Source organism: Thamnophis sirtalis, unplaced genomic scaffold, assembly GCF_051295495.1.
Source record: "Thamnophis sirtalis isolate CommonGarterSnake01/CBP01778 unplaced genomic scaffold, rThaSir2_p1.2 scaffold_9, whole genome shotgun sequence".
Lineage (NCBI taxonomy): Eukaryota > Metazoa > Chordata > Lepidosauria > Squamata > Natricidae > Thamnophis > Thamnophis sirtalis.
In genome coordinates, this window is record NW_028261389.1 from 56,860,019 (window position 1) to 56,875,017 (window position 14,999).

Here is a 14,999-nt window from a genome sequence, read left to right on the forward strand (position 1 = left end):
GTACAGAAGGTGTACAAAGCTAAGTCCCACTGATTTGCTTTCATTGAAGCATATTTATTCTATGTAAGCTGAGAATCTTCTGAGTGAAATGCCAACTTACATATGTTGCATTCAATTTGTTCTTATAACGATGCTAGAGGTGATGTCTTCCTGCATCCCATTCAGTGCACAAGTTTGAAACTCATGAAAATATAGGCACCAATAACAAAATATTCTTTTAAAAATGGCCACCAGCTAGTTGTCTCATAAGCAAATGTAAGTTGACAAGAGTCACTTAGTTTAGTTGGGCAGCTGTAAAAATCTTGACTGACTTACTGAATATGACATCCATATGGGCTGAATTGTCAGTCTCCCCAGCAGATGCAGAGAATAGTTTGTGCTTTATTAATGTCAACCTTACAATATTAAAATATCAAAAGCAAAGGATATTTATAAATATGAGTTTAGGAATTTTCAGTTTAGGAAAATTAGTACTACTATCTTCTTATGAGCTATAAAATTATTTGAGTCTCCAATTCTTCTCCTTCCAATTTTTGAATATTAAATATTTTGAATATTTTCTAACAAAAGGCCCCATTAGTTTTCTAAAGCAGTGAAAAGTAATCCACAGCCTAGATTTCAGAAAAACATCAATATAAAAATTACTATTTAACTGTAACCAAAATGCAGCGCTTCATTGAAAATCAACTACTTATCTCTGTGCCTTGTCTCCCTTGATAACATATATAAATATGTCTTTCATCTCCACTTGAAATGTGGATACAACGAATATGCACCCTTACAATGGTAGAGAATAGGCAAATGATGTTAAAATTATATTTTTAACAAAAAAAAACCCAAAAAACTAAACTATAGCTTTTTTGGTGTTATGTTGCTACAAGTTTCATATTTTCAAATCTCTTTTTTGCCTTGTACATAGTGTATAATGGGGCTTGTGATGGCAAATGTAATCCTTGAATATTGCAAGGTATTTAAAAATGTTTTCGACATAATGTAATGCTATGCTTTTTTAAAGTACTCCCTATATATCTTTCAATGGAACATACTTCTTATATTTTGGGAAAAAACCAAATATTTTCCTGCTTAGCCACGCCAAGACCAAAAATTTATTACTGACTAAAACATACAAAACAACTAGTATTAACAATCAGTAATCGGCAGCAGGGGGAGGGGGGGGGAAGCAGGGAAAGGGAAAAGAAACTCAAATAAAAATAATATGTGGAAAAATAAGCTGGTACCATCTACTCACTCAACATATCTTATTTCCAAATTTCAGCAGACACTAGAGAATATAAACCAAATATTTAAATCCTTCTTTCAAGACCCTGAATTCTAGAGCTATGCAGCACTTTGGATTTAAAAGGAAAGAGATGCTGTGAAGTATGTGAAGTGTTGACACAGCATCTGCCAATAAGTCCTTAAAAATCTTACATAAAATCGGAGATCACACAGCTGAATTATGACACATTAACCCAGATGTATTCCAAAAATCCCTTTTCCTTTCAAACCCAAAGCACAGCTTTTTCCTATTCCTTTCCAACAGCCATCAATCATTTGAATTTTTATATTTTCTCATAGCTATAAATCAACTTGAAACTCATGGGCATTCAAAATAATTACCTTGAAGTAATAGGTCCCTGTGCCTCCCATTCTTTTCTTCCTACTTCCTTCTAATCTAAGGTAACATATCTATCTCTACACCAATATTTCTCAACTTTAACAACTTTAGGATTTGTGACCCACTTCCAGAAAACCCCATCACTTGGGGTTGAGAAACATTGTGCTAGATATCCCAAAGGTACTTTTTCAAAAGGCAACTGGACTTTCTTTCTTTTGCTTGAAGATGTTTCGGTTATCATCCAAGAAACTTCTTCAGTTTTTCAGAAGCTTCTTGGATAAGAAGCGAAACATCTTCAAGCCAAATAAATAAAGTCCATTTGCCTTTTGAAAAAGCACCTTTGGGACAACTATGACCTGGATGACTGAGAATATCCATAGACACTGTGCTAGGTAATGAAATAATCAATACTATCATTCAGTATCAGGTATTTGTACTTTCCTGTCATTAATGTTTGTTTTTTTCCTCACTGAGAATACTATCTCATCTGAAAAGACATTCTGCAAGTCTTTTGTTTGGTTTCCCAGTCTCCCAAAACAACAATACAGATTGCTGGTTGTTTTCTGGATTTTGTTTTAAACCAAATAGTCTCTACAGAGAAAGAATGATTTCTTAAAGTTTCATCTTTACCACTAGTAGTTAAGAAACAATTTGATTATGTGATATGGAAATACAATTTAAATAAAGTGTATAGTCCACCAGGAGTGCCTGATAGGGGCATAAAATAATCAAATATCAACTGTCCATATAGCTGTGACAAAAAGGCAAGAAGGAATCTTTTATCCCAGCTTTTTCTTTTAATATGCCCTCTTTAAAAGGTAAAGGTTCCCCCTTGCACATATGTGCTAATCATTCCCGACTCTAGGGAGCAGTGTTCATCTCAGTTTCAAAGCTGAAAAGCCAGCGCTGTCCAAAGATGTCTCCATGGTCATGTGGCCGGCATGACTAAATGCTGAAGACGCATGGAACGCTGTTACCTTTCCACCAAATGTGGTCCCTATTTTTCTACTTGTATTTTTACATGCTTTTGAACTGCTAGGCTGGCATAAGCTGGGACAAGTAATGGGAGCTCACTCCATAATGCACTCCACCAGCATTATGTGGTGCTAGGGATTCAAACTGCCGACCTTTCTGATCGACAAGCTCAGCATCTTAGCCACTGATGCCCTCATGCCCTCTTTAGGATACAATTATATTTCAGCACTGGACTACTTTTATTATGTAAGCGTCCTGCTGTGTGTCTCTGTGTGTGTTTCATCTTCATGTACTACATGGAAAACCCAACACTAGAATTCACTTCTGAATGGCATTTGTTTGTATAAAAAATATGCTGAAGAATATATGCATTAAAGTGATGTTCAAAATATGTCTCTAGAACAAGGAACATTGTAATAGTTACAGCTCACATACGGGAAGTATTTTTTTAAATGCTCCAAACTGATGGATAATTTTTCTTTCATGACAAGAAACTATATTATAGTAAATTATTAAGTTTATATAACTGTCCTCTATCTCTGTTTAGATACATTTGTAATAAAATTTAACTAAAGAATAAATGTGACACTTTTCCCAGGCTATTTGCAGGTACTGAGTTGTCATTTAACAAAGTTAACCATCATAGAATGATAAAGTCAAGGCCGATGAAATTACACAGTAGTGCTAACATGGTACTTATCAGCAGCAATAAATATTTTCTGTCATAATTAAATATTAAGCTATTGGTTAAATAACTCATACATTAAGCAATTGATCAACAACAATAACAAAAAGCTGCCAGTTAGAATAAAACCTCCTTTATGTTGCTTCACACAAAACTCCAAATTAGTAACCAAAACTGTGGAAAAAGCTATGAGTGCGCAAGCAGAATATTCTAGAATTCTCTGGAACATTTTGTTCCCCTTTTGGATCACATAGATCCAGATGTGGCTTCACCATAGTTAGTTAATTATTGCATATTGCACTTACTAGGCAATATCTATCAAGTCTATCAACAGATATCAGAAAATGACATTATCCTTTCTTACAGTGCTATTTATGACAGCAGTTAAACCAACTCAAAAGCTGAAATGGCAACTTTAAAGAACAAATTTTGATCATGTTCTCCACCCCCCCCCCCAAATACCTCTCCCTCTGATTCTTCTTTAGACCATAAGGTAAGCACCCAGACTGACATGAAGGAAGAAGGCCATTAATTAAGGCTTTGTACACTTCAGAAATATTTCTGGATACATACTTCATAACTTGCATGAATGTAACACTTCTCTAATGTATATTAAAGGAGCTTTTCTATTTGCTGGTCCTGCATGACCATCAACAAATATTCTGTTGCTTTTCCCAAGGGTGCTTTTCAAAAGGCAACTGAGCTTTTTGGATTTTTTCCCCTTCTTCAGGATGAGAAGGAAAATGTTTTGAAAGAAAAAACAAGAAAATCCAGTTGCTTTTGAAAAGCACCTTTGGGAACAACCATGACCAGGATGATTGAGAACCTCCATACACATTTTGTTGCTTGTAAGAAACTGATTAAAGTTGCTGGGACTTTTAAAGCAACCATTTTCTTATACTTGTACAAAGGTCTGAAACAATATGAGCTGCTTCAATGAATATCACAGAGCTGCTTCAATGAATATGCTCGCGAGACTCATTTTTGAAGCAAGTACCTGCCATTTATCTAGCTCTAACTTACTATAGTGGTAAAAAAACATATACATGACAATCTGTATTAGGCATTCAAAGGGTAAATATATATTTCAATTTGGTACAACTACAGAGAAAAATTTAAATGCAGAGGAAGATGAACAAGCTTAGTCTTTTCTCCCTAGTATTCAATATTTAGAGATTTAAGTGATCACACCATTCTAGCCACCCCCACTACCTGTAATAAGACCGACAGAGCAAAATTATCTTTTCTAAACTAGAATAAAATTAGTTCTTTCCCTATTCTTATTTTCCCTTCACATGCTATATAAGACTAGTTATAAAATGGGAAAGAAATGCAACTTTGCAGGCCATCACCTAGGCTACTCAAATCATTTCATTCCAGTAAAGAAATGTTCCATATTGGTAAATACTTATAACACAGAAATTATCTCAAAGCATTTTATTACAGGTAGTCCACAACTTACAACAGTTCCCTTAGCGACCATTTTAAAGTTACAATGGCACTGGAAAAAGTGACATGATCATTTTTCACACTTATGACCGCTGCAGCATCTCCAGTTATGTAATCAAAATTTGGATGCTTGGCAAAAGGTTCATATTTATGACTGTTGCAATATCCTGGGCTCAAGTGATTACGTTTTGAGACCTTCTGATAAGCAAAGTCAGTAGGGAAGCCTCTTAACAACCATGTTATTAGCGTAATAACTGCAATGATTCACTTAACAACTATGGCAAGAAGGATCTTAAAATGGGGTAAAACCCATTTAACAAATGTTTCACTTGTTTGGGCTCAATTGTGGTTGTAAGTTGAGGATTACTTGTAGTTGAAAATTAATGTGTAAGATTAATATAGTAAAGAATCTGAATTTTTTATTCTTCCCAGTTTAGCTGCTGCAACTGTTTCAACTCTTTAAATTAGGAGAAAAAATAAAGCTGTAGTTTCACACAGGGACAAATCACAAATGCGCTCCCAGGGGTTTACAATCTATAGCTCTTATGAACAATAGTTTTTAAAAAGAAGAAAGGGAATCTCTCTCAAGATATCTATGGAAATAGCAATCGTAACACACTTCATTACTAGTTCTAAATAACTCCCTTTTGCAGAAATATGATGTCAATTAAATACAGCATTAAAATGATTTATTCAGCAACCTGATGTAACCACAGATGTTTATTGAGACTTATTTCTGCAATAACAATTCTCTTTAAAAAATCAATTGCTGTATTCCTCTCTATGTCCATGAAACCTGCTATGAATCTCCAAGAATATATTTGTTAGCGCAGACAAATGATATGAGGAGGCTAAATGGAAGACATCTGATCTTCCATTCCTCTAATAGATAAGACATACTTGGAATAATAGAAATTGACAGGATTAGGACAGGGAAACCCATCAATCACCCATCTAGGGATGGGATTACCTCTTCCCTTTAGGAAGGACAAGATTACAAACATTTTCATTATAAAGAGTATTAAGTAACACTTCTGTGAGCAGCTGATACTCCCTGGAGTTTCCCAAGACTTTTTATAGCTGTTGCAGTGTTGGTTACTTCTTGTTTCTTCCTGGGGGGGAAAGATACAGGAGGGGACAATGATGCACCTTGATCATACAGGCCGTGAATTCAGTGCCATGTGTGGTCCATCCAGTTGTATTGCTTCTGCTGTGAAGCACCCAATTTAGAACATAGAGAACATAAAATAATAAGTTTGAAGGGTTAATGGCTTTTGGCAGCACGCCCAGGCTTTCAATTAGCGGCTACTCTTAGTTTCCCTCTCAGCTCCTGCGTTTGCTTAGGGGTTGACTTTTTTTAAAAAGGGGAATGGCTATTTATTTTTCTGCGTTGTTTAGACCAGTGGTCTCCAACCTTGGCAACTTTAAGACTTGTGGACTTTAACTCCCAGAGTTCCTCAGCCAGCAAAGCAAAGCTGGCTGAGGAACTCTGGGAGTTGAAGTCCACAGGTCTTAAAGTTGCCAAGGTTGGAGACCACTGGTTTAGACAATATGGCACTGTCCTTTTAGGCTGTACTTCCCTGTCTTTTTGAAAGCCTCTAGTGATGGCGCACCCACAACTTCTGAAGGCAAACTATTCCATTGGTTGATTGGTCTCACCCTTAGGAAATTTCTCCTTAGTTCTAGATTGCTTCTCAATTGGTTATTTTCCATCCATTGTTTCTTGTTGTGCCTTTTGGTGCTTTGGAAAATAGATTTGACTCTTCATTTTTGTAGGAGCCCCTCAAATTTCCTGACAGAACAATTAATCAGTGGAACAACATGTATCCAGAAGTTATAAATGCTCCAGCACTAAAAGTTTTTAAGAAGAGACTGGACAATTGTTGTCTGAAGTGATGTAGGGTTTCCTACCTACACAGGGGTTTGGACTAAAATACCTCCAAGGTCCTTTCCAACTCTGTTATACTATTCTATTCTAAATATTGGAACAGTGCTATTTTATTGTGAGTTGGGCAACAGAAACATTTCCTACGGGTGAGACCAATCAAGTTGGCTACGTCCACCCAGTCACATGACCCATTTCCCACAGAAAACACAGGGAGCCACAAAACCTGGGTCATGTGACTGGGTGGGAGTGACACTAAGTTGGTAGTAAAAAAATTTGAACCGGTAGTAAAAAAAAATAAATGAATCCCACCACTGTATATTACATACAAATACATTACAAATAAACAGTCAAACATTTGTCAAATGAACTTGAGAGTGAGTGTTAAAAAACAAAAGGTCTAACAAAGATAACAGTAAATACCCAGTAAAAAGATTAATCAATGTAATACTTTATTAGTTAATTAGCTGAATTATTCAGTAATCATTTTTAAATGTATTTTCAATATGTATGTGTGTGTATATATATATAGTGCTTACTTGCATGCAGCCTTAGGATTTGCATTTCTTGAAAGAAGTAGTTCTACACTCTTTAAAATCTGTTCTTCTGAACCAGATGCAGTACATGCAGCCATCAATACTGAATAATCATCTAAACAGCAATTGTTAAGAAAACACCATCAAATCTATAGAATAAACCAGGCAAAACAAATACAGGTAGTCCTACAGCAGTTCATTTAGTGATTGTTTAAAGTTACAACAGCACTGAAAAAGCGACTTATGCCTGTTTTTCACATTTATGATTGTTGCAGCATCCAAATGGTCACATGATCAAAATTCAGAAGCTGGGCAACTGGTTCCTATTTGTCCTAAAGTTAAGCTATCAGTTTTGAGACTTTCTGACAAGTAAAATTTATATTCACTTAACAATCATATTACTAACTTAACAAATGCAATGATTCACATAATAACTGTGGCAAGAAAAGTCAGGCAAACTTAGCAAATGTGTCACTTAGTAACAATTATGATTGTAAATCGAGGACTACCTGTACAAAAATTACAAATATGGCACTGAATTATAAAATGAATTTGTCAATGTTCATCTCACACCAAGATTTCCAAAAACTTAAAAACAGACCAGTCAAATCAGGGCCAAGACACATCTTAGAATTTTATTTCTCATGTTAGTCAATAAGATCTTACTGGGGTGCACCCAAACAGAAGGTAGAGATAGACCAAGCTCTTGGCTTTGTTCTCCTTTAATTGGTATGTGGAAGTTTGCTACCTCTACTCTGGAGATGGCAACATGTAGTCCTCAACTTACAATTGGTCATTCAACAATTGTGAAGTTACAAGGGACTCAGTTACTCACAACCTGTCCTTGAAGTTATGACTATTACACTATCCCTGTAGTTATGTGATCATATTTCAGGAGCTTAGGAACCTGTTCACACTTATAACCAGTTGCCAAGCACCTCACAATAACTTGATTGCCATTTGCAATGTTCTCTGCTGACTCGCCCAGAAAGTCAATAGGGAAGCCAGCAGGGAAGGTTGCAACCTGCTACTTACCTGTTGAAAGATTTCCCTGGTCCTACATGCACTGGGGAATGGATCTTGTGGTGAGTTGGAGAAAGAAGCTGGGATCGTGAAGATCCAAACTTCATTTCTCCAGCTGAGCACTTGTGTTCCATTCTCAGTACAGAGGGGATGGATCCCAAAGATCTGAGCTTTGTTTCTCCAGCTATCAAGCATGAAAGCTCAGGACTACACACGAAGTTACAATTAAACTGATTTATTACTAATCATGCCTATGCACAAGAATCTACTTAATTACAAGTTAGCATTATCCTGACATTGGATAAGGGTCAACAGAAGTCACAAGGGGTTAAACTTAGTCCCTTTGTAGCTATGTAGAGACTCTGGGATGATTGGTCTTTTGACTCTTCCCCAGGTTCTACCATTCCTTCTCCTACACCAGTTAGTGCAGGAGTTATCTTCCATGCACGGAAAGGAGCTTGCCATTCCTCTTTCAGGAGGCAGCTTTTTCAATCTATCTGCTTAACAACCACAATTGGAAGAACCAGATTGCAATCCTTAAATGAAGAAGTCATGCAGACAAGTCACATAATGACTGCAATGACTTATGCTCACAAAACAATTGTCATGACTTATGACCAACATTTCAGGTTCAGCTTGTGATCATAAGTTAAGGACTATTTGTGTTGGGTTTCCAGTTAGCTATAGCTTCCAGGGAATGAAGCTGCTGTCTTTTTACTCTATGTAAGGCATAATAGTCACTTAAAACTTTTCTACAACAGACAAAATTTGTTTGATTTGGGGAATTTCAGAATAACTGTAGGATACAGGCATGGTTATAACATCCATTTTGTTCTTTTACTTCCCAAAACAAATGCTAAAAAATAAAAATGTAGGTCCCTCATTTTATGGCTGAATCATCTAAAAGTAGGTTATAGATTGCTGACTCCAGATGTATTGCTCTTACCAATATAAAGATGCACAATATTTAAGGCAGTGGTCCCCAACCTTTTTATCGCCGCGGACCAGTCAGCCTTTGATAATTTTACTGTGGCCCGCTGAGCGCGCGCAGGGGTGGGGGGGCGTCTCCACATGCAGCAGCAAATATTTCATAATCAATATACACTAAGAGTGCACATTAAGAGTATATAATACACACGCAGAGAGAGAATATACAATATGCATTAAGAGTGCTTGTCTGTCTCTCTTCCTTCATGCACACTTCTCTATTTCAAAGTTTGAAATCTAAACAGAAAAGGGCATTTCAAATGTTTCATTTGGAGACTGGAGAAAACTTCAGACCTAAGGAAACTTCCTCATCTGTTGTTTTTAGCTAAAAGGTATATTGTTCCCCTTTTGATTTCTTTGAAATTCATACCCTGAGAGGATCTATGTAATAGATTAAAATCCGGGGGTCGGTGCAACTGCTTGTAGAATTCAGTCAGGGGTTTTTTTTTTGGAGGGGGGGCAGAGTTTGTCGCGGAATCATGCTAACAAAATCGAATTATTTCATTTATAGAGCCACTTATAGAGATGTGAGAAGACCCCGAGGGCTTTCGACCCTCTTTCCCAATCAGTCTCCAAAGCTTCTCCAGATCAGCCTCCCTTCTCTCCCCCCCCCATGACCCCCATACTTGCCGTCTTGGTAGCCCTGCGATAAAATGAAAAGTGTTTTCCCCCCTCCTCACCCCGACTCACTTCAGACAATCGCATTCACACACACACACACAACCACGACTTCACCGCCACCTCCCTGGTCTCACACGTCCGCCCGGAGATCACGACATGACGCAGGGCGCTGACAGGGGAGGCCGGGTTGGTGGTGGTGGTGGTGGTTCGGGGAACAGCCTCTGTGGGAGATAAAAACGGCGGCCGCAGACGAGTGAGGGGAAAGCCCGGCGCCGGCGAGAGCTCGCGGGGAAGAGGGGGGGAGGAAACAACCACCTGGGCTTCTCACATTCCTCGCGGCGAAACCTCGCGATGGCACACGCCCACCAACCGCCTCTGAGAGAGGCTCAGTCCGGTGGCCCCGCTCCACACACCGTCCCAGGCACGCGCCCGGCCACCCCAGCCACCAATTTGCGTGCACTGCTCGCGCAACTGGAAAGGAACTGAACCAACACCCCTCCTTCATCCCACTTTACTTACTGATTGGACGACGTTGTCCCGTAGGCCTAGCGACTTTCCCTTAGGCCCCCGGCCGCTGCAGCGATCATGGCCCCCGGCCGCTGCGCGGCCCGGTGCCAGATACTCCACGGCCCGGCACCGGTCCGCGGACCGGGGGTTGGGGACCACTGATTTAAGGAACGAAGAAACTTAGCAATAGATCTGCAATTCTATATGACACTCCAAACAAAGTAAAAGTAAAAAGGTACAACCCAAAAGCAAATTAAATAACTGCAGGATAATGAAGAAAATGGCACAAATGTGGCACGGCATTTTTGGAAGTACTGACAGAATTTTAAAAAAATACTTTACACATGGTGTGTTTAGTTTGGACTGGCAGAGTCACTGTTTCTTTAAATAAACATTTACTTTTATTATTATACAGAACACGTAGGGTTACATCCTTGAAATGGTCCATTTATAAAAACTCACCCTTCTCAAAGCTTGCATTTGCACCTCTGCTTAGAAGGAGATACATAAGTTCCACATTCGCAACACTAGCAGCATACATGAGGGGAGTCCATCCAAACTTAAGGCTAGATTCTACATTTATGCCTGTAATATTTATATATGCATTTAATAAAACACAAATCTACAATATATATTCTTTTATAGAAGTTTATTTAAACACAATCACTATTCAGTCTCCCCAATGATGCTCTTAAATGATGCAATCTTTTACCAAAAAACCTCGTTTCTCATTTCTATAATATATGTCCACCCTAGACCAGTCTTTTCCTTTAATATCTATAGGTTCCCACAAAAACAATCCCCCACTCCATAGCATGTAAATACAACATGCCACAAACAAGCATGGGTCAGATTGTCTTGTGACATACTGATATAGTTTGTACTAATATTTCCCAATTTGGGTAGCTTATATCTGCATAATGCTGGCTACATTTAGCCAGTTCTAAATATTTTTACGCCAAGATTTTATTTTATTCACTCTGTCTGTCTTCTACCTATTTTATTTGCCACCCATCTCATGGTTCAGGCAACTATGATTTACATTGGTGATTGATAATTAAATAATAAATAACCAATTATTCTATTCTTCACTCACCAATCTGCTACAAATCATAGAAACCAAATGAGTAGAGCAATACATTTTTATTTCTGTAGTATCTGCAAAATCTACAAAGTTTATATTGCTATATAACTAAGTATAATGCCCTTTATAGTTTTATTTTTTACAAAGTAAAAAAAGATGCCATTATAATATTTATTTATACAATTAAGCCAAAACCTACATTGTTTCATACAAATTATGTTGCTAACTGTAATTTACCAGTATGTACATTCATAGCACACTATCACAAGTATTCACTTTTATTATACACATAAAAAGACATTCAATTATCCATATAAAAAGTCTGTCAAAACAGGAATATTGAAGTATGAACCAATTTAATTCTTTAATATTTTTAAGGTGGGTAATTTTAGCCTAATGTCTCATAGCTCAATATTTCTGATTGCCAGAATATTTAGCTCATTTCCATTATGAAGTGTTCAGGATTTCAGTTTCTTACCATCAAAGGGAATAAAAGTTAATTCTATTACTTCTTTTTGGAGTGCATTTATTATTCTTTTTTTATTATTAACCTATCTGAAATCTCACTTCATAGTCACCAAGGGATAAATTGACTCTTCTGGTCCTAACCTATTTGCTCTTACCAGAAGACAGCTGTTTCTCAATGAGAGACCTTCACAAATACAAAAATCAAATTTGATAAAAAAGAATGTGGTAAGACCTTATACAGTATTTAACTAAATACTCTCTAATATTATTCTGTGCCCAGACAAGGAGTACAGATATCCATTAAAGGCAGAACTTTCAAAAAGTGTTAAATTTAGCTGATATTCATTTGTCATACCTGTATTTAAAAGTTCCTCAATGACAGACAAATTTCCAGCAGTTAATGCTTTTTTGAAAACTTCATTTTTATCCTGGCTGTGCGAGATTTCATCTAAACACTAGATAAAGAAGAGGTTTATGCTGCAATACATAAATTTACTAGTTCACTATTAATAGAAGCTCTATATGAACTGCTTTATGAGTTACAACACAAGCAAACATTTTAAAAAATGGATTCAAGAATATTTGATTCTTCTAAGACCACTTTTTAACCGCGTATCTACGTACATCTGTATTTTTGTGTGTGGTAAAAAAGTGGGTGCACCACAGCGGTTAGAATGCAGTACTTCTGCTGACTGATCGAATCTCACCAGGCTCAAGGTTGGCTCAGCCTTCCATCCTTTCGAGGTGGGTAAAATGAGGACCCAGATTGTTGGGGGCAATATGCTGACTCTGTAAACTGCCTAGAGACGGCTATAAAGTACTGTGAAGCAGTATAAGTCTAAGTGCTATTGCTATTACTTGTATACATTCAGAAAAGAGATTAAGGCAAAATATTTGTTTAGCTAATCAAAATGTACTGGCAAGTATTTGTAAAGAGAGAATAGGGATGAGATTCAAATGCCATTAGAATTCTCTCCCTACCATTTTTTTTTTTGGGACACAACCTTTGTCAATGTTTACTTCTGGTAAATTTCTAGATAAGTCCCTGCAGTTTTCTTGCCAAGATTTCTTGAGTGCCACTGCCATTCCTACAAATGAAAGTATTTGGCCCAAGGCCACCCAGTCGACTGCTCCTACTGGCTACAACTCAGTTTCCCAGTTTCTAGCCTGCTGTTTAACCACTGCACCTAACTGGCTCTTAATTAAAATGTCCTACTAAGCCTGGTTTATCATTGGTTTAAGCCTGGTTTATCTTTGGTTTCAACCAATAGCCACTGCAATTGGAATCATTCCTGTTGTCATAACTGTTCTCTACAATGTTTCATTAGTATTGTATGTGGAATTACTGATATCCTCTAAAAGGTTAGAGTCCTGCTTATTAACAAAAGCACTACTGTCCAGCATGTGATTTATTTATAAAAAATGCTTAAGACAGCAGAGTCGCCCATGTCATAAGATTTTTTTAAAAAATCTGATTTGAGAAAATCAACTTAATAGTTGGACTTAATAGTGTAATTTAGGTTTTTCAGTCTGAAGGTTTGAATTGATACAACAACGCATTGGTCATTACTGTAACCAGCATTATCAACATATATATTTATACATGTGTATTGTACAAATTCAGCAAATTTGAGTGTAAATGACTGATCATCATTTACCTAGTACAATCTACTGGATTCCAAAAACATTTATCATAACTGTGACATGTGGATGCCAAACGTGCTCATCAGGTTTAATTCACAATTAGCATGCACCTGTCAAATGCCAACTAAGGGAAAAAAGTTAATTCTATTATTTCTTTTTGGAGTGCATTTATTATTCTTTTTTTTATTATTAACCTATCTGAAATCTCATTTCATAGTCACCAAGGGATAAATTGACTCTTCTGGTCCTAACCTATTTGCTCTTGCCAGAAGACAGCTGTTTCTCAATGAGAGACCTTCACAAACACAAAAATCAAAATCAGCTGCTATAAATATTTTATAATGGAGAAATATTTAAATTAGGAAATGGGGAACTTCTAAACCCATGAAGATCACTGGATGGTCTTGGGACTAATGTACATTTACTCATTTTTTTCCGTTCTAACTTCACCTTTTTACAAAATTTATTACTACAACAAAGTGTTTGGGAAGGAAGCGAGGAAGGCTGCCTGGTTTAAGCGCGTTCCAATTTGCACCTGCTCGGCCGCCGTCGCCTCTCACCTGGGCCTGGGACATGAACCCGATACCCCAGCCGTCGTCGTCGCTCTCGCTGCTCTCCTCTCCCCCGGGGACAACGCGGAAATTCGTGCCGTTAGCCATCCGCCCTCACCTCAATTAATTTCTCTTTTCCCCGGGGCTTCCCACGGTCCGTTCTCCCACGGTCCGTTCTCCCTCCCAAACACACACCCTCGCGCACAGCCGCTTTCTAGGGAAACGCCCGTCCCCTCCCTAACGCTTTCGCCAGCCCAAGCGCATGCGCGGGGGGAAAACCCGCGGAGGCGGGAGAAAGGGCACTGCGTGAAGGAGGCCTCTGCGGTCACGTGTCCGCATCAAAAGAAAGAAAGCCCCGGGGAAAACTTTTTGGAATCCTCCTGATTCCATGACTTGGGCCGCATTCGTTCTAATAGATGAGGCCATAGCCTCATAAACTTTGAAAGAGCTGCTTTCACCCTTAAGTCAGGGGTCCCCCACAAACTTGGCAACTTTAAGACTTGTGGACTTCAACTCCCAGAATTCTCCAGCCAGCATAGCTAGCTGGAGAATTCTGGGAGTTGAAGTCCACAAAGTCTTAAAGCTGGAGCTAGCTGGAGAATTCTGGGAGTTGAAGTCCACAAAGTCTTAAAGTTGCCAAGTTTGAAGACTGGAGAATTCTGGGAGTTGAAGTCCACAATTCTTAAAGTTGCCAAGTTTGAAGACTGGCTGGAGAATTCTGGGAGTTGAAGTCCACAAGTCTTAAAGTTGCCAAGTTTGAAGACCACTGCCCTAAGTAAGGTATACCTAATAATCTGCTTAAAGGCGTCCAGTGAAGGGAAAGGTAGTAGTACCCTCATTTGGGGGTACTTGGCTCCGCTGTTGAACTGGCATTACCTCCAGCGAAGTTTTAAAATGTGTTTCGATGCATTAACTGGGGAGAAAACCGTCTTTACTTCACTGAGACTTCTGACATTGAGTGTATAG

General features: G+C 38.0%; 1 protein-coding gene across 2 annotated transcripts in view; it reads right to left on the reverse strand.

Moving 5' to 3' along the window:
* Positions 1-14,219, reverse strand: part of ASZ1 (ankyrin repeat, SAM and basic leucine zipper domain containing 1) — a 31,831-nt gene extending 17,612 nt beyond the window's left edge. The window contains exons 1-4 of one of the 2 annotated variants that reach the window (XM_087723641.1): positions 14,043-14,219; positions 12,194-12,293; positions 10,749-10,871; positions 7,152-7,263 (exon numbers count right to left, since the gene is read on the reverse strand). In XM_087723641.1, coding sequence (XP_087579767.1) covers positions 7,152-7,263; positions 10,749-10,871; positions 12,194-12,293; positions 14,043-14,141 — 434 coding nt within the window. In that variant the 5' untranslated portion in view covers positions 14,142-14,219. The remainder of the gene's footprint in view (positions 1-7,151; positions 7,264-10,748; positions 10,872-12,193; positions 12,294-14,042) is intronic. The other variant, XM_087723640.1, reaches the window with a different exon arrangement.
* Between the last annotated feature and the right edge of the window lie 780 nt (positions 14,220-14,999).